General features: G+C 39.3%; 1 protein-coding gene across 7 annotated transcripts in view; it reads left to right on the forward strand.

The window, feature by feature from the left end:
• Positions 1–19,404, forward strand: part of ELAVL2 (ELAV like RNA binding protein 2) — a gene marked incomplete at both ends in the record, with an annotated part of 130,019 nt that overhangs the window by 79,294 nt on the left and 31,321 nt on the right. For all 7 annotated transcript variants that reach the window (XM_079707169.1, XM_079707171.1, XM_079707174.1 and 4 more), the window contains one exon: positions 13,112–13,215. In XM_079707169.1, coding sequence (XP_079563295.1) covers positions 13,112–13,215 — 104 coding nt within the window. The remainder of the gene's footprint in view (positions 1–13,111; positions 13,216–19,404) is intronic.

Consider the following 19,404-nt stretch of genomic DNA (forward strand, 5'->3'; position numbering starts at 1 on the left):
TACTAATCTGGTGCCATAAAAACACAGCACTTTCCCCAAGAGTGAACCTCAGATATGAGAATAAGCAAGTAGTCCAGTAACTTTAGTAATAGCAGATGAAAGAAAACATTTTAAAAGTTCCTAAGTTGAATTAGTTGAGATGCTCTTCTTGAATAAAATTTTTTACCTGCACCCTGCTTGTAGATAGATTCGTGGGTACATGAGACAATAAAATGGTAATAAGTTAAAAAGATTATTTTCATGTTTAGGTTTTTCCTGTCTCACAGGGATAGTGTATCCAGGAGTTAGCAGCAGTGATCAGGTATACTAAGTTGTGGACTATATGATTTGAGTATTTCATTTTTAATATACTTTTAGTCAGTGGTAAAAGACACACCTCTCTAGTTCCATGTGATGGTGCTTTTGCTGTGATGCTGATGTGGACAGTGCTGCATCACCTTTGTGTGCTGAATGATTGTCTAGGCCAAATCTTTTAAGCATTTGCTTTTTTGTCCTTGTGTTTTTGTGAATTTTTAATTTAGAGGATTACAGGACCTAATTCTTTCAACTTTTAAGCTAGGTGATTGTGGAAGAGATGCTTCTGTGTGATGTGAATGTGGCAGTTGCAAGAGCTAGCCCCTTTTGTATTTCTGTTTAGAAGCCATCTGTTAATTGGTGGAGAAATTGCACTGGGGTCTCAGAGTGGTTTGCTGTAACATAGCTGTCCCTTAGCAAGAAACAAAGTGGATATTTATTTTTGTCAGGGCACCTCTTTGACTTAATTGTAGCCATGGCTCCCACCTGACTTGCAGCCTTTACCACTTTTACTGTGTCCTGCTCAGCTTCCTCTATAGATTTTGTTCCATTGGGATTCTTTCCTCTTTACTGCTTCAGAGAGGGCTTTTTTGAGGTCCTTGAAGCTGTATCTGCAGTATTTAAATAGGTTTCCTTTATAGTCAGCATTTATACCCTAACCTGCCAAAACACAATTGGTCTGTTTGGGGATTTCTCCTAAGTATAAAAATCAGTGCTTTTGTGTGACTATTTTAAATTGAGGGGGAGGAAAAAAACCCTGCTCTTCACATCGTCTTGGAAATGTAACTGCCTTTCTTTATTAAATATAGACTAAACAAAATGTCCTGTACAGAGAGAAGGAAAATCTTATGTTATTTATACCTAAATCTTTGTGTAGATTGGGGACAATGGATTCCTCTGGAATTTTACTTCCTTTGTTGTTGCTAAAAATATCAGTAATTTCATTCTGGTCTGTCTTTTTAAAATAAAATGAACTAAAGCGGAGAGTTGTCCCCAGATGGAAGCCTTGTTACCTGTATGGAGGATACTTTATCAGTGATGCAGATAAGAAGGTGAAATGATATGTGCTTTTTACTTTATTTGAAACTTTCTTTTCTTGATAATACAGTGCTATCCAGTGTTTCCTCCTTAAATGACCTGGCCTTCCTCCCTCCCCCTCTTTATTTATTTATTTATTTTTTTTGTGGTACGCGGGCCTCTCACTGTTGTGGCCTCTCCCGTTGCGGAGCACAGGCTCCGGACGCGCAGGCTCAGCGGCCATGGCTCATGGGCCCAGCCGCTCCGCGGCATGTGGGATCTTCCCGGACCGGGGCACGAACCCGTGTCCCCTGCATCGGCAGGCGGACTCTCAACCACTGCGCCACCAGGGAAGCCCCCCCCTCTTTATTTTTTGACTTGGTATTATCATATTATATGTAAAGGCCTTAGATATGTGTGTGAATTCAGAAGTCGTGTATAACTTCGTGATTGCTACACAAAATGTCAAAGTGAGATTTGTTAACACTTCGCGCCCACTTAGGGTGGTTATGAACACTTTCACTCATAATAGCAGCTTAACTGGGAGTTGGGGAGCATTCAGGTACATATGTTTTTATAGGTTTATAAAAGAGATCTCAGAAATCATAAGCCTTCCCTGGGGCAGTCATCTTGAGTGCTGCTCTTTGTTGGCTGGGGGTTATCTACACCCTGTTAGATTCATAGTGAATAAAAATTTGAGAGGTCATTGTGTGGGTGGTTCTGTATTCATGTCAGGGTATTAACCTAAGGTTCTAAAGGTTCCTTGTGTCTTGTTACTCTTACGAAGGTGAGATGTTATAGCGCCAAGGAAATACAGACCCTCCTGGGGTTTGAGGGGTTGCTCTCGATTCCAATCCTGGCCCTAAGTCTGGAAGGCCCTCTGAAGGGAAAGAGTACTTGTTCCGAAAGTTCAGTTTTGGGGGAAAAGGCCACTTGGATTGAGTTAATCAGGCTCATTTTCAGATACGAGTGTACTTGGCAGGGGCTCAGAGAACTGTAGCATGAACAAAAGTTTTTGTGGAATAGGAGAATTAGGAATAGAAGGTTTGTGCTGGGATTTGTCCAGCGATTTAGGATTGGGGTGATTTGTAGGGACTTGTGAAAGGTATGATGGGTTTTCATCCTCTCATTTTTGTCCTTTTAGAGATCTCTGGGGACTTTATTGGAAGGGATTTGGGGTCAGATCCCCTTTCTGGGTTGTCACGGCTTCTTCCCCAGGAGTCTCCTTGATGCTAGATCAGCATCTCCTTAGTGATTGTTCAAGCGGCCAAAGTTAACCTCCGTAGGTTTCTCTCATGTGTTTCATTGTCACTTCCTGCTTGGTGCATCCTACACTATGACCACTACAAGCCTTTACATGGGGTGCCCATGTTCTCAAGATGGAGGGTCTGCTTCTTACCTCTGCACAGACTACTTGTTGTTCAGTGTGCCTTTGGTCTAACCAACTCCTCTGTACTTCTCCACCAATTAGCTCTTCTCCATATGCCTGTTTCCACAGTTTCTCTGACAAGAATCTCCTAAATTTCACCTCCTCTGTTTGAACCAACTAAAGCCTTCTCTTCAAGTTCATCCTGGTTAAGCTTGAAATGCCAGTGATTAAATATAGGTGTTCTGTGTTCAATAAGTGCCTGCATCTCTCTTGGTTATTGTCTTGCTTTAAATTTTTGAGCTAAGATCTTAGAGGGCAGAGACCATGTGGTACTGATCCCACCTGCTCTTCTATAGCTAGAAAGCCATGCTATGCGTGTGAAAGCATTTCAATGCAATCTGCTGATGAGGGAAGTGTCTTGTGTGGGAGACGATTTTGGCAGTAGCAAACACATTTGGCTTTAGCCATAAGAATTGCTTTCTGAGTTTCTGGAAAAGGAGTATGTAAAGCAAGTCCTGTTTTAAATGAATATTTTTATAATGCAGAGATCTCTAATCTGTGTGTTTTGTAGTGATGGATTTGTTTTTGAGGGTTGAAGTGGTTTGTGTACCTGTGGGGTGATAAACCTTTTCATGGTTTTTTCTTTTAATACATAGTGTCTTGATGGATTGAGAAAGAATGGTGAAGTTCCAGTCAATCAGTTACATGACAAACAACAAGAAAAACAATGCAGGTGTATTTGGAGATTATGAATATCCTGGTTGAAAAGTTGTGTACTTCGGACGCACAGGACTCTGCCTCAAAATAATTCCCAAGCTTGGCCAAAGGCAGTGAAATGTATGCTGAAAAGACCAAGTTTGGATAAGTCAATTACGGTTTCGAAAACTACTCTACCACTTACCAGCTACCTCTGTGCCTTTTGAGCAAGTTAGTTAATGTCTCAGGACCTCCATGTTTTTACTGTAAAATGGGTTACAGAGAGCTTTGTTCTGAGAATTAAATATGTTGGCTGTATGTAATATAAGACTCATAAGATGCTTGATAGCAGTCAGTAATTAGGTAGTGGTACTGTTTGCTTCCAGAAAGCTAGATAAAAGCATTTATGGGGCAGTGGGAACAGATGTCTCTCCCAGACTTACCGAGCTTTTCCTATTGGAAGGTTTTGGCTGGTGAACCTTTAACTTTGGGGCGAGTGAGAGACTTTTAAAAAAAAAAACATTATGTGTTCAAGAAGAAAACTTACCCTCTGTAACAATTTTTTTAAATCATGTGGACCTGGTGGGATTTGCATGGTCTGACTAATGTTTCCCATTCTTCTGGACAAAACACCACACCACAGTGGTTGGCAAAACTCTCTTATACAGCTCAGAAAGGGCACTGGGCTAATTATAGTGTTTAGGGCCTTTACTTTTTTTTTTTTCTTGCAATATCTAAATTAAAAAAATCTCTTACAAAGAGAGAAGCACATTAAGAAGCTGTACTGCTTTTTGATGGACTGCTTACCGATTTCCGTGTGTGTGTAGATTGACACCAGCTGGTAGTGCAAGCAACAGTAGATGCCCTTTTTACTACTGCAGTTGTTAACTGGTTTCCCTCTTTACCACAGTAATATTTTGAGGAGTATAGTTCCCTGGCCTTCATCTCAAATGATATTTATTTGAACAACTCTACTGCTTTTTAAGTAAGCACAAAATAAAGCAGATAACACAAGCCCCTTTCTGTTTTTTGGGGTACTTTTGGCCGTGCCCTGCAGCTTGCGGGATCTTAGTTCCCCAGCCAGGGATTGAATCTGCACTCTCAGCAGTGAAAGTGCAGAGAGTCTTAACCACTGGACTGCCAAGGAATTCCGCACAAGCCCCATTTTGTGTGTGTGTGGCAGGGGAAATCTGTATAGAGTTAATTATAAGAAACAAAGAAGTGAGACTGTTGTAGCAGACTCAGATCTTTAACTGAGAGTTGATTTTGCCCTAGCTCAGGGTATGTTAATATCCTAACTTATTTTGAACGGTAAGGTCTGACTTTCTGGCCAACTAACAGTTTTCTGGCTTTTGCTCTCACCATGGGGATAGCTCCAGTGTTTGAAGGTAGGCCTGCTGAGTTTTCTTTTAGAGCAACTACCTAAATCAGAGAGTAATGAGAACTGGTTTTTTGTTTTTTGTTTGTTTGTTTTTAACAATGGTGTTGAGATGCTGTAATATCTTATTCACTTTTTCTCAAGCTAGAGAACCTGGTCCAAGTTAAAGTCTTCTCCTAAGATGGGTGTACTAGAAGAAATAGTTTATTTTCCCACTTTAAATAAAGATCATTTTTCCTAATCTTCCTGGTCTCCGATGCAAGATATCTTAGTACCCATATGCACTATTTGAGAATTTAGAGGATTTAATATGCTGTTCTCAGAAGCCTAAGACTGAATTGTGTGGGAGTTCTTAATGTCTGAAATGGTGATGTATTAAGAACCTACAGTTTTGCCAACTTAAGCAAGGTCATGCTGCATTGCCAGCAGATTCATAATTACTGGGACTGAAACTATAGGAAAATGGAGCTCTACCAGTTGTATAATCGGAGGACAGATATGGCCATTAAAATTAACTCAGTAGGAAGATGCTCCAGTGCTTGAGGTCATTAACTGCTCCCTCTCGAATTAGGCTACTTAGGTAATATTTACCAAGTGATGACTATTTACAACTTTGATTTCATCAGAAAAGTTACGATTTAAACTTCTTTGTTATCTCAATATATCTGTAAAGTCCTGAAAACCATTTTAAAATATTGGGCTCTTTAGTCTCAGGCCAGCTTTATTAGCAGTTGGGTAGAAGATGAGTCTTCTAGTGAGCCATCTGTTTTCTGTATTATGTGAGTGTCTAGGTTGAATTCTCCATCCTGGTGATAATCCCTGGTAATATCCTTTGGGAAGCTGGTAAAAATGCTCCGAGCTTTCAAGGGAGTCAGGCTTGGTCTGTAGTAATAGTATCTCACCAGTTCTCTGCCTCACAATTTGATCTTTCCCATCAGAGGGCGGTGAGGAGGACCTGTTTAATTTGACCTGAGTTAGTTGAATATTTAAATGGAAGGACCTCCTGCATCTGGCATCTGAGGAGACTCAGGCTAAGTCAGGAATTAAAATTTGGAGAGACTGGAGAAGATTACATCCCTCTGTTCTTCTAAGATTCTCTCAAAGCTTTCCCCTGATGTGTGGTACCCGCATGGTTTTGTTACACATCAGATCTGAGATGTTGAGAAAGCTCCTTTGTAAAGTCTGGTGCATGTTGTTGTGGTGCCAGAGCTGCAGTGCACAGCCTGTCTGAACAGACACACAAAACCAGTGCCCAAGAACAGAAAGTCCATCTGAAGAAACACAACACATTTGCAACTTCATTTTGTGTTTGGGGGAGGAGGGAAGAATGGTGTTAGAATGAGGGAAAGGAGTGTGTCTGTCTTGAAAAACAAAAATTGTACCCCCTTGGAGTGAAAACTTGTTTTCCTAAATCAAATTATTTGCTTTTTTTGTTAAGGGATGCAGTTTTATATAGAGACCATGTTTAGAGACAGTGTGTCTTCCCAATTTGCTTTTTTGTTGTTGTTGTTAAGTGTTACATTATTAAACCTCAGCTTGCAAATAGTCTTGCTTGTCAGAGAGAACCATAGTGACCTGTTTCTGCTTACTGGGGGATTTAGAAAAGAGTCATGCTGCTTTTGTCCTTTTTATTTCATAAAGCATTACTAATGCTCTAAATAAAATAATAGATACACATCAATCAGCATAGTCACCTTTTATTGTTGGTTCAACTACTAGGTTTTTACAGAATTCACTCTGCATTTTATTTGACTTGTACATGAATAGTCTCGGCAGACTTAATTATATTAGTGAAAAAGCACTTTCAACAAAATTATATGCTGACATCCCATAATTTATACTTACAGATTTGTGAAACAGATTTATGTAAATCTATCAAATTACTCTAGGTGACATTATTTTTTTACATTGAGATTTTATTTAAATGGTATTCGTAGAAAATTTTCATATGAAAAATTTTACATGAACTGTTTGAAAAAATGTATCTTACATCACTCCCTTATAAAGACAGAATACTGTAACATTTGAGCATCTTGTCTCCTTTTGTTCTGTAACCATCTGGTATGATGTAGGGACATGGGGAGCATGTTTATAAGGGCATCTCTCTTCTAAACCGTAAGTTCCTGGAAGGCAGATGGCTGTTTCTTCGTTTGTTCATTCTCTTTTTATTAGCTTGTTCGTTCATTCATTGTTTCAATGAGCATGTTAATAATCTATGCTAGGGTCTTTTATATCAGGAACTATGCTCAGCTTGCCCTTGCTCAACAGTCTAAGGGAGGCAACATCCAAATTGACTCAATACCCATATGTATTAAGATAAAGGTGTATAATGTAAAGGCTGTGGAAGGACTAGGGAGGGGCACTGAACAGTGTGCATTGGGAGTGGGACAAATTGTGGCAGGAAATGGTCTCAGAGAAAGTCCTAAAGGATTTGTCAGGGCTGGTCAGTTGGAGATGTGTATTCCAGGCACAGGAAACTGATTATGCGTTTCAGGGTATACATCCGTATAGGAGTAGTAGAAGTAAGCAAGAAGCTGATGGTGACCTTGGAAACCAGAGTGTGCTTGGAATTTTCTTCTAGAAAGATAACCCAGACAGCATTACAGTTGAGAATGACTGGTTTTGGAGTTAACAGGAGTCTAGGGAAGGGATGATGGGTTAGGATATTGTAGCAATAATCCAAATTAGAATAATACATGAGGACCTGTGCTAATACCGAGGGGCTGGGGATGGGGGTGGGGGCAGATTTCGCTGGTAGAACAGACGGGATGTGATACCCCTATGGTAGAACTTGCACTGAAATGAATCTGCTTGCACAGCTTCCGTAGTAAACTATGAGCTACTTCCTTGAAGTGTTGGATCAAATGTTATCTTCAGGGTGGGGCCTGCTCTCACCACTATATTTAGGTCAGCAGCCCTGACCCTGCACTCCAAACTCTCCTCTCTCTGCTTTTTTTCTCCTTAGCCCTTAGTCTCTTGTAATATATACTGTAGAGCTTGTTCTTTTTTTCCTTCTACCAGAATGTAAGTTTTATGAAGAGGAATTTTTTGTCTCTTTGCTTATCCTCAGGGATTAGCAAAAAGTAGATTTTCTATAATCATTGAACAAATGAATGCTGACTGTTGGTGAGAAATATGTAGGATGACTTTTTAAAAATTTATTTTATTTATCTATTTTTGGCTGCGTTGGGTCTTCGTTGCTGCGCGTGGGCTTTCTCTAGTTGTGGTGAGCGGGGGCTACTCTTCACTGTGGTGCGGTGGCTTCTCTTGTTGCAGAGCACAGGCTCTAGGTGTGTGGGCTTCAGTAGTTGTGACTCGCGGGGTCTAGAACGCAGGCTCAGTAGTTTTGGTGCATGGGCTTAGTTGCTCTGTGGCATGTGGGATCTTCCTGGACCAGGGCTCGAACCCGTGTCCCCTGCATTGGCAGGCAGATTCTAAACCACTGCGCCACCAGGGAAGCCCTAGGATGACTTTTAAATACAGAATTTTATTTTTCACAATTCCACGTTGAGAAGGGTCTCACTTAATATTCGTTGGATAAAATTAAATTTATGTACCAGGTTTGTAGTCAAGAATTGTGGTGATCTATTGCTTTTACCTTTAAACCTGAGGGAGTAATTTGATATTTAGAACATTGGTAGTCATGTGAAATAGAAAAGACTAAATAAAGTGACCTTTGAATTAAATGGGTCCGGAAGATTGTGTATTTTTAATTAAAATATGCAATTAAATTTGTAATTAAAGTATGCTATTAAAAGCAATGTAGGTGACAAGGGAACGGCTGCTGCTTTGAATTATGCACCATTGGGATAAATTGGAGTTTACTGTGTTTCCCACTAGCACTTTGTCACTAAACAGATTCTCTTCCTGCTCTGACCCCCACGCAGCTCTCAGTGTGCCTCAGTCCCATTCAGAGGCCTTGGAGTGTTTCAGATCTGTGCTTTAGATCACTTGACCATGGCTCTAAGCAGCCTGTTTATAACTGTTCTCCTTACGCCAAGGAACAGTTCATAAGTAATTGTTCTGTCTCTTGTGAAGAAGTGATCCTTCTCTGTGGCATATATTTAGATTAAAAAGAAGGGTGCAAAACAGAAGACATTCACACAGACACCGTTTACAGAATACCATGCACGGAAGTGCGGTATTGACCTGGAGCTTTCAGTACCTGCTTTTGAAGGTCTTAGTCCTATGACTGTAGAGGTAGCTTCCTCCACAGTGAAGTTTTAGAATCCCAGCTGTGACTATTAGCACCAAGACTTAGATTAATGCTTCCAAAATCCCTAAGAGCATGGGACCACGAGTAGCTTGTGAGGATAGCTGGGGACGAGTGGCATTGACCTTATTCTTGATGTTCAGCTACCAGAGGAATTTTTTGGCTTCTAAAGACAGGATTTATTTGTCTTGAAGGCTTTTTTGGGTGAGCCTTAGCTTTGTCATTTTGTTCAGAAGTTTCTTTTGATCATGTTGGTTTCCATAATTGTTATACTTGGAATTTAAATGTAGAGCTTTATAGGTTTTTTAAAGAAGTGATTCTTGGTTTTGAGATTGTCAATATGCACATTCTAAATTCAGAATGACGTGAAAAATAGATTTGGAGGATATGGTTAAATGATGCTTGGTTTCCAAGCCTTCCTTGGTAATTTATGACTGTTACTAGCTGATGCATACAAAAGTGGGTCCAGGCTAAATATTTTTTCTTGATGTTTGACTTGCTACTGCTTCTATTTTTTAAAAATCTGTACTCATAATAACCTGAAACAGGCACTGTATAAATAAGGTGCCTTTACATTGTCATAGGAATGAATAACAGCATAGGAATTCATATATACTGAAATTGATATTTGCACAAGAAGTACTGGAATTTGAGACAGTAGGCAACTGCCTCAAAACAAGTTTTTGTGGTAGAGCTCTGTTAGAAAATGTGTGGTTACATTATATTTCAGGCATACTGAAGGTGACCCAGGTTCAGATATAAACTAGTTGTGAATTGAGGGGAGAAGAACATAGCATTTCAGAGTCCTGGATTCAAGTCCTGACCACTACTTTCTGCCTGTTTTTTCCTTTAAGGAAGCTGATTGACCTTGCCCAGCTTCAGATACCATTTCTTCCTTACAGGGGAAGAATATGAGTATCTCACAAGATCAGTGTGAGGCTAAAATTAAACACTAGAACACCACACAGCTTAAAGATGAGAATGGGGAGAGTCTTGCCTATCTTTGTATCATTTGTGATGCCTCTATGTATTTTAAGCATCCAACACATATTTGCTGACTTGATTAACTCACTTTAAAATGAAAATCTGTGAAGTTACTAACTCCCTTGTAGTTCCAATGCCAACATGTTAATGCATCTACTACAGTGGATTTGGGAATGCAGCCGTTTAGCAGCAAATATCTCCTTTCATATTATTTTACTTAGGGTAGTAATAACATTTTGCTTACCTTAAATACTAATTGGCAGGTGTTGCTCTTCTTAATACTACCACTAAGCAAATTAGAAACTTTGTGGCAGAGAGCTCATCTGAAGATAAATATTGATTTTACTCAATTTCCAATAGTTGAAATTTGGTTGACTCCTCATTAAAACTAGCTGTGGCTGCTTGAGGGGGTCAGGTCAAAGACCCATTCATTCAGTGGCTAGACCATCTGATGGTGACATTGATGATAATACCTTTGGTTAAATTAATAACACCACTGCACTTCTCATTCGTGCATTTAGCAAACTTCTTGAGTGCCTACAGTGTGCTAGGAGTAAGAGCTCAGAGGACAGGGCGAGAGACAGCTAAGCAGGTTAGGATTTTTTACTTTACCCAGTGACCCAACTCCAGCAGGCACTACTCTGCTAGAGAGTGACCTCGGTAGACAGTAAACTCGTTTCTCTGAAGTGATGGATAACTTGAAGATTTTAGAAGAAAGACATCTACTGGTTTTTAAAAAATGCATCTGTAAAAAGGCAGTGTTCCTTGCAGAGTCACTTCACATGCCCAGACCATCAGCATCTGGCCCCTCTAAGAGCTCCCAGAAGCCTTATTTGCAGCCTCAGAGTATCTCTCACTATTAAAACTGTGATTCTCAGCCTTGGCTGCATGTGTTAGAGTCACCAGGCTTTAAAAAACCTAGTATCAATGCTTCATAATAGACCAATTAAAAAAGAAAAACTTGAGGAAAGGGACTCAGGCATCAGTTTTTGTTTTTGTTCTTGTTTTTGTTTTTTAAGCTCTGTAGATGATTCCGGTGTGTACCAAGATTAAGAAAGGACTTTGATTAGAAGCTGCCAAAATACAGGTGTGAGGGTGGTGGAGAGGGTAGGTAGGAGAAATGGACTCAATGCTAGTACAATTGATAATTAATTTTGTTATAGAATAGCAGTGTGACAAAACCACCCAGTGTTCACTTTGCCTTTCCTTCCCCTGTTATATTGGTAACATCTTTCTGGTTTAATTTTAAATGAATACATGTAAACTCCTTAACATGTAGTAGATATATGTTATTTTTCCTCACTTTATTTTTTGACTGGAGTGGTCTACCTCCGTCAATAGTGAATGTTCTCATCACTGCCTTAGCAACCTCACTGGGTAGGAATTATCCTCATTCTAGAAATAAGGAAGTTAATGACTCAGAGAGGTGAAGTAGTTTCTTCAAAGTCACACAGCTGGTAAACAGCAGAGCCAGGATTAGAACTTCTGTGTGTTTATCTCCAAAGCCTGTATTCTTTTCATCATAAACAGCTTCTTTGAGCAGATTTTTTAATGTTCAGCCTATTTGAATCCTGCTCAGTGACAACAGAACTGCAGCACATTTCATAAGAGGGCACTGTGCATGCAATAGACACATGATAAATGTCAAATTAGGAAAAAACTGAATGCTTAAAAATGCAATGGTTTCACATGCAACTTTTAAAAAACAGAGCCTCGAGTAAAACACAATCTATATGAGTAGTGTGAGAAAAAAAATGAAATGAATTAGTTTTAGCTCTCTCCTAACCCCCTTTTTTAAAAACAGAAAAAAATATAATTTGATAAAAGGGTATAAGCTAGCAATGATTATCCCCTCAAAATGATTGTGGTCCCCAAAATACAATCCCAAGTTTTCATGGTTATTAGGCATTGTGTTTAGCCTTCTCTCTCTCTCTCTTTTTGTATACTTATAAAGAACCACATTGGCCACTCTGGTTAGCCTATTCTAAATATCTGTATTCATAACCACTTGGACCTAAGGTGCTGCTTAAAAGAAAAAAAAAAATCCCCCCTTTTTTTTTTTGCTATGAAATTGATCCAAAAATGGTAATTAATAAGAAGTATTTGGACCTTTACTGGGAATCTTCCAGGAAACCCTCAATTGGTTTGGTTTGACTTTTAGTAGACTAAATCTTTTTAATGTCCATTTTTGTCACCACCCATATAGTGTTTCTCGCCTTTTCAAACTGAGAAACTTTCCCTTAGTTGAAAAATGGAGACCTTTAAGATTGGCTTTACTTGTCTGTGCGTTCCATTGATTCCGATCTCTTATTACTTCCTATAGAGTCGGGACACATCAGTGAGCCAGGGGCGAGAGGGCTCAGATGATGGATAAAAGCAACAACAGACTCATTTGGAAGCAACTCTTACTCCAAAATTATTCTGTTTTTTATCTTTGTTTATGCTTTTCTTTCTTTTCCACATGTTCTCATGGGCTTGGATGTCCTCAAGTGTAAATCTTTGTGTTCATATTTCCCTGTATTCCTTAGCTAGGTCTTCAGACCCCTTTTAGAAAATTGGATTCAGTTTATTTGAATAAGCTCCTCTAAAATTAATGTACTTATGCATATACACACATATATTACATGTACACACACACATACTCACGATTCTCCACCGTTTTAGAATCTGAAATAATTGTACTTGGTAAAGGCTGTAAATTTGTCAGGGTAATGTGTACAGAACACTCACAGATTCTTGGTTGATGCTTTTCGCTTTCCAATTTTATGGGTAAGGAAACAGAAGCTGAAAAAGTCGTGCCCATGAAGCCCACACAGCAGCTCAGCGGAGACTTGCACCCACAGTTTCCGAAGCTCAATGTTGCCTTGCTGCTGGGCGCTCTGGCTCAGGCAGGGCATGTATGATGGAACACTTTGGATATGTGTGTTTTTTAAACAGCACAGCTTGCTGAGTTCTAACTGATGTTTAAACTTGCAACTGTAATAGACAGGAGATGAAAAAAGGCCACATGTATATTTCTAGAAGAATTAATGTAGACTTTTTTTTCTATTGAGAGAATGTGCTGGCGTTAATGACAATACCATATGCCAGAATGAAAGTGGATGTCTGTCATCAGTGGTGTAGAGCTAACGTATGCCTTTTTTCCTTTCCCTTTCATTAGGGCAGAGCTTGGGATATGGCTTTGTGAACTACATTGACCCTAAGGATGCAGAGAAAGCTATCAACACCCTGAATGGATTGAGACTTCAAACCAAAACAATAAAAGTAAGTTTATGGTTTTTTTTTTTTTAATATCTACTTGCAGAACAGAGGTTAAAAGAATTAAGGTCTACTTGTAGTTCTTTCCTTTATTCATTTTGTGCCCATATGGACACTTCTCTGGGAGGCATAGCAGACTTTTTTGGTTTGTTGCATGATGAGGGGAGCTTTATTCATGAGTACTACATGTAATTACTTATGTGTTAACAAAGGGTCAGAGCAGTAACTTTCTCAGATAAATACTTTATGAAACTTACTGAATTAAATTTCCTTCTTTGATAGAGAATTACTTGCCTATAACTTGAAGAAACCTTATACCATTTCTTCTAGCACAGGGGTTGGCATTCTTGTTCTGTGAAGGGCCAGGTAGTAAATATGTTAAACTTTGCCGGCCCTGCAGTCTCTGTCACAACTTCTCAATTTTGCCCTCATAGCTTGAAAGAAGATACAGCCTCCACATGAACGAATAGATGTGGCTGTGATCCTATAAAACTATATTTTTGGGCACTGAAACTTGAATTTCATGTAATCTTCATGTGTCACAAAATAGTCTTTTAATTTTGTCCCAATCATGAAAAAATGTAAAAATCATTCTTAGTTCTTGGGTCATAGAAAAACATGTCCTTGAGCTGTAGATTGACTCTGTTCTGGCAGATTCAGTTTACTTTGAGGAGACTGACTAGGAGAGTGTACATGCTACAAAGGTTATTTTTTCTGTTACAGTTTTCTTTTCAAGACAAATGGTAAATAATTTTATAGATGTTTTTCCTCCTTTTTTGAATTTTTGAAATTCTGATGTAAATTCTCTCTGGATAAGAAGTTAATCCAGTTTGCTGTGTAGATTTCTTTTCCTTTAGAATATGAAAGGGACGTTGCCTCTGGCAGACGCTTAGTACATGTGCCATCAATTTTCCCTCTCCTGCCCAGTGCAGACATTGCCAATCATGGCAGGCTTTCTCACTGCGTCTGGATGAGGCTCCCAAGGATTTTTTCAAAATAGTGTTCCAGACAACCTCTGTCAATTGACTCAAGTTGGAACCTATTTTCCACCCTTGATTTAAGAACTCGGCTCAGACCATCGCCTGGAGTGGTAAGGGGAAGTTAGTCACAGCTGACTGTGGTATCCTTCTTGCTTAGAGACGTGTCTAGAAGATTTCTGCTCATTTTCTCAGGTATCTGGAAATGCAGTGTCATCTTTCTGCTTAAAAGTTGCTTCTCTCAGAGTTGTCAGTTAAGGTAATTCACTAGCCCTGGGTAGTTTTGACATCTTGTTCTTTATATTTTTTGGCCCAGAGAAAAAATGCCTCCCACCACTGTCTCATCTAAAGGAAACTGTATGCAGTGGCCCCCAAATATACTTGGATGTAAGATGTCCGAGATTCTACATGTTTCTTGGTCAAGAAAATGTCCTACGTACAAAACTTCTGATTATTAGATTTCTAATACGTTCTAAGATTTCAAACACTTGTTTATTTTGACCTTGGTTTTTCAATCTGGACAATTTTTTCTAATTGTCCATACTTCTTTGCATGCTCTCTGTTTGTGTCACAGAGATTAACCTTTTAATAATACTGTTAAGTGTAATGATCAAGTGTTCTTAAAAAGAAGACATCCAATGTCCAGTTACCTTCAGATTGTTTTGTGAATGCTGTATCCTACTGCAGATTTTTGTGAGGCTCCCAACTTAAATTGACTTCAGGATTGCTGCTAATTTAGCGTAGTTTTGAGGTCCTGAGTTGTGGTTAAGAAGAAAATGGAATAGATGGTTGTATTGACATACCCTTTTCTCCATTCCAGAAGTACCACCCTCATTTCATTCTACTGAGTCAGTTCTTTTGCTCTAAATCGGTTCTTTTGCAGTAAGGTCCAGAGAAGGTAGAAATGCAGGGGAAACAGGTCTCCATAGAAGAAATACCCGTGGCCTGCCAAGAGACCATTGGTGACAGCTGCCTCCTCACTGTCCATCACCCGGCCTTCTCTTCAGGGCCCAGCTGCTCAGGCAGAATACGTGGAAGAAAGGACAGTAATGCCTTGTGGCTTTTACACCACATGTGGCATCTGCTACTTTTCTTTGGATTTTCTGAGATGGGGGTGGAGGTGGTGGGTAAGCAGCAGGCTACTTCTTTCCCCACCCCCATTCAGTTCCTGCAAAGATACCAGATAACAGCTGGTGTCCTCAGTTTGGCCCACATTTCTCTGAGGCAAAGCAGACCATTTTCCAAAACTACATAGCACCATTTTTGTCTATTTGTTCTTTCAATGTGTGTGTTTTTTTCCCCCTTATTTTCAGTTAGATGTGTCTTGTGTTCTTATACAACATCTGAGCCAGGTTTTTCCTAGTGTTCACTGCTCTAAGTACCCTCTGGAAGTTGTATTTAAGCCTTTCCGGTCCCTATTCTGTAAATTAGTCTCTTTTTCCTTTCTCCAGTCGGTCCTGGTGGGGGCCATCAAAAAACACCACTTTCCTCATATTGCTTCTCACTCAAAATTCTCTCATATTCCCCTACTGTTTTACCATATCATTTGGTTTAACTTTGGAGTGACCCAGTGTTATTACTGTTCTCTATGGTAGTCAGACTGGCTTTTCTCTTGCAAGCGGATCTTATTCCCAGCCTCTGCTTATATGCTCGTACAGCTCCCACTTCCTGGCATACTCTTTCTCACTCAGTTTATTTTTTATTTATTTTTTAAAATAAATAAATAAATTTATTTATTTATTTTTGGCTGCATTGGGTCTTCATTGCTGTGCACAGGCTTTCGCAAGTTGCGGCGAGTGGGGGCTACTCTTTGTTGCTGGCAGGCTTCTCATTGCGGTGGCTTCTCTTGTTGCGGAGCACAGGCTCTAGGCACGCAAGCTTCAGTAGTTGTGGTGCATGGGCTCAGTGGTTGTGGCTCGTAGGCTCTAGAGTGCAGGCTCAGTAGTTGTGGCGCACAGGCTTAGTTGCTCTGCGGCATGTGGAATCTTCCCAGACCAGGGCTCAAACCCATGTCCCCTGCATTGGTAGGTGGATTCTTAACCACTGCACCACCAGGGAAGTCCCTCTCACTCAGTTTAACAGCAACCGTCTCATCTTTTAGAGCCTGTCTGAAGTTCTTTCTTCAGCTGCTGCCTTCCTGGGTTGTTCTAACTCGTGTTGGGTTCCCCCCTTCTTTGAAATATGTTCTCTTTACCCATGAGGAATCACAGAAGTTTTGGGGTCTAAGGGACCCATATATGATTTAGACGTAAGCACTAACCTCTGCCCCAGTAAAAGAGTTGAGACCTAGGTAGTGGTCATAGAGTTTAGCTTAGACCAGGCAGTTGAAGACAGAGCTGTGACTCAAATCCTTGTCTTTTGATATCTACACTAAAACTCTTGCCGTGACACCATGCTTTCCGTTAGAAAGCTGCAGTAGATTAATTCATGTATACATTATGTACAAGTGTACAAGTGTTTGTGCACCCTTGAGTTCAGGTTTCTCTTATGTCTTCCAGGCCACCTAGCATTTATTGCATTTTATAGATTGGAATATTAAAACAGTGAATCAGGTGCTGTGAAAGGTGGTTTATTTAGCAGTTTCTCCTGGGGCTTCCTAGTAGCATTAGCCCAGTAGGGTTTTGTGCAATAGATGGATGGTATGTTGAATAAATGACAAATATTCAGTATTTCTGCAGTGAGTAAAGCAAAGTCCCTCAGGCACTGTGAAATCCTAAAGCAGTTATTCCCAAACTTGGTTGCATCAAAATCACAAGGAGAGTGACTTAGAAGTATAGGCTCTGGGACCCACTTCAGACCTACTCAATCAGTGTTCAGAGGTGAGATGCAGGAATCTGTTTTTAATATGCTTCCTAGGTAATTTGTGACAGTGAGTCTAAGACCTAGCACTTAGGACCTACCAAAATGTATGTTTTTTTGAATAGATGGTTTCTCTAAACACTTGGTATTTTTGCATGCAAAGTTTCGTTTGTCTTCATCTTTTACCTTGATAATCTTTTTCTGGATAATTCACTTAACTGGAATATTAACCATGCTTTTTTTTTGAGCATGCTGAATGCTAGTTTAGTATTCGGAGTAAAAAGCAGTTCATGCAGTTTTCACTTTTTAAAAGGTGTGGCTTAGAAATTAGAAAAACTTAATATGTTCACCTTATGTTAGAGAGAGGTTTATTTATTATGAATAGCTGCATTCATAGGTTAAAGGTTCAAGATGACGATTCTCTAAAGGATCACTTTTTTTTCCTGGTTGGGTTAATGTCCCAGCAGCTTACATTGCTGGTGACATCGCACCATCCTTGAACTGCACAGGAGACAGTCATGATGGGTTAAGCCTACCCGCATTGTCCCTAATAATCAGCTGGTAAATAAATTGGATATTACAAGATGTTTTTAACTTTTGATATTAGGGAGGGTAGTAAAAAGGGAGTATATGCACAATTCTTTCCACTCCTAAAGGAAAATGTACTTTTTTTTTTGCCTAGGTTAATGGCATCAGACTTAAATTCATAATTAGCAGAGTAAAAGCATTCATTTCTGAAAATACTTAGACTTTCCCCCCACATCAAGTACTGTGAATAAGAGAATATCACATACACAGTAAAATGGATATCTTGACTCCCAGCATCTCTTCCAACTCCTCCCCCTTCTATAACGGGCCTAGGAAGCTTTATTCCACAAAGTGGGCTTGCTTCATCTGAAAGTAGTAGGAGCTATTATCTCAAGGAATAGAGAACTTTTCAGCATTATTGCTAGGTACTACCCCTAGAAATCCATGTCTTCTGTCTCACAACAGAAGAAACCCTGTCTAGAAATGCTACCAGCATAGAAAAACTGCCTAAATTTGGTTTTGATTAAATCGATTTTTCTTAATCATTCAGATGTAAGTCAGAATAAATCTTACCTTGGCTTAAAAATTATTAATTGACATACATTAATTTGGAATTTCTCATATTAAATTAATTAAACTGCCATTTCAGTCTGTATGGAAAAACAGTTATAAAAAATTGGAATATTAATTACAAATAGTAATATCTATTCCTTAAAGTGTTCAGTTTATTAGAGAGCAATTAAGTAAAGCTTAATAAACCTTTGTTCTAAGCTACTGTATTGCTTTTAATTTTTTGTTAAATTTATACCATTTCCTAACTAGCTTATCCTTTTCTCAGTTAGTAAATGGCATGTTTGCAGACTCTTTTGCTGTTTAGCATGAACTATATCCTTAATCTAGGAGGGATATAGAACTACATTTCTGAAATCTTACCCTCCCTGGCATTGCTTAAGTGATTTAACTGGCTCCGTAATCTTGGACTTATCTTTTAACCATTTAAGTTTTTATCTATATCTGTAAAATCTTTAAAATTAATGAATTACCTTATCACTGAGTATGTTTATTACCTGACTCTCTTAACTTTCCACAGTCTGCCAAATTGCATATTAAGAAAAGGTGTAACTGTTTTTAATGAACTCATGGTTATTATATAGAATGGTTTAGTTGAGAATGCATTTAGAATGAAATGCAGCACCCTGTCCTGAGGAGGTAACAATTTTAACTGTTTCCCTTTACCACTGTTGAATGTGTAGCAGCCATGGTAAAATTCATACTGCAAACACTTTTCTGGCTCAACCTTCTTTTTGGTTCAGGATTATCTGGGATGGGGTTGGTTTTTATTCATCATTTAAGTTGTTCATTTATAAATGTTCTGAACATGAGGAAATATCTTGTAGATACTGCATAAATCCACTCCCCACTGTAGAGAAGAAAGAGCATGGAAGCAGGAGTAGGAGAGTGAAGCTTGGCTACAGGCTTGCCTCTTGGTGGGTGCTCTGTTTAAAATATCTGCAGCACCATTCTGGGGTGTGGGTTTTATAATAGTAAGAAAGCTGAGAGTTCATTCTTTTGTCGGAAGTTTGAAAGCGGGTGTTAGGGAAATCACATAGATTAGCTAGAGGAGAAAGCTGGGTGGGGGAGTGATGCAGAAATGACTCTGAGAGCAGTTAGGGATCCGAAAAGGTATGGTACGTGTGGTTTTATACCGTATGTGAGGGAGAACCACCAAAGAGTTTTGAGCAGAGTAGTGATGGAATTGGACTTGAGTGTTTATTAGGAGGGGAAGATCTGCTTTGCATTTAACTCCACATTTCTCTGAGCATCTCAAGCCACCCTAGTGTTCTTGTGGCTTATGTAGTTGATATTTCCCTTGAATGTACAAAGCGTAGAT

This window comes from Hyperoodon ampullatus (assembly GCF_949752795.1).
Source record: "Hyperoodon ampullatus genome assembly, chromosome: 6".
Taxonomy (NCBI): Eukaryota; Metazoa; Chordata; class Mammalia; order Artiodactyla; family Ziphiidae; genus Hyperoodon; species Hyperoodon ampullatus.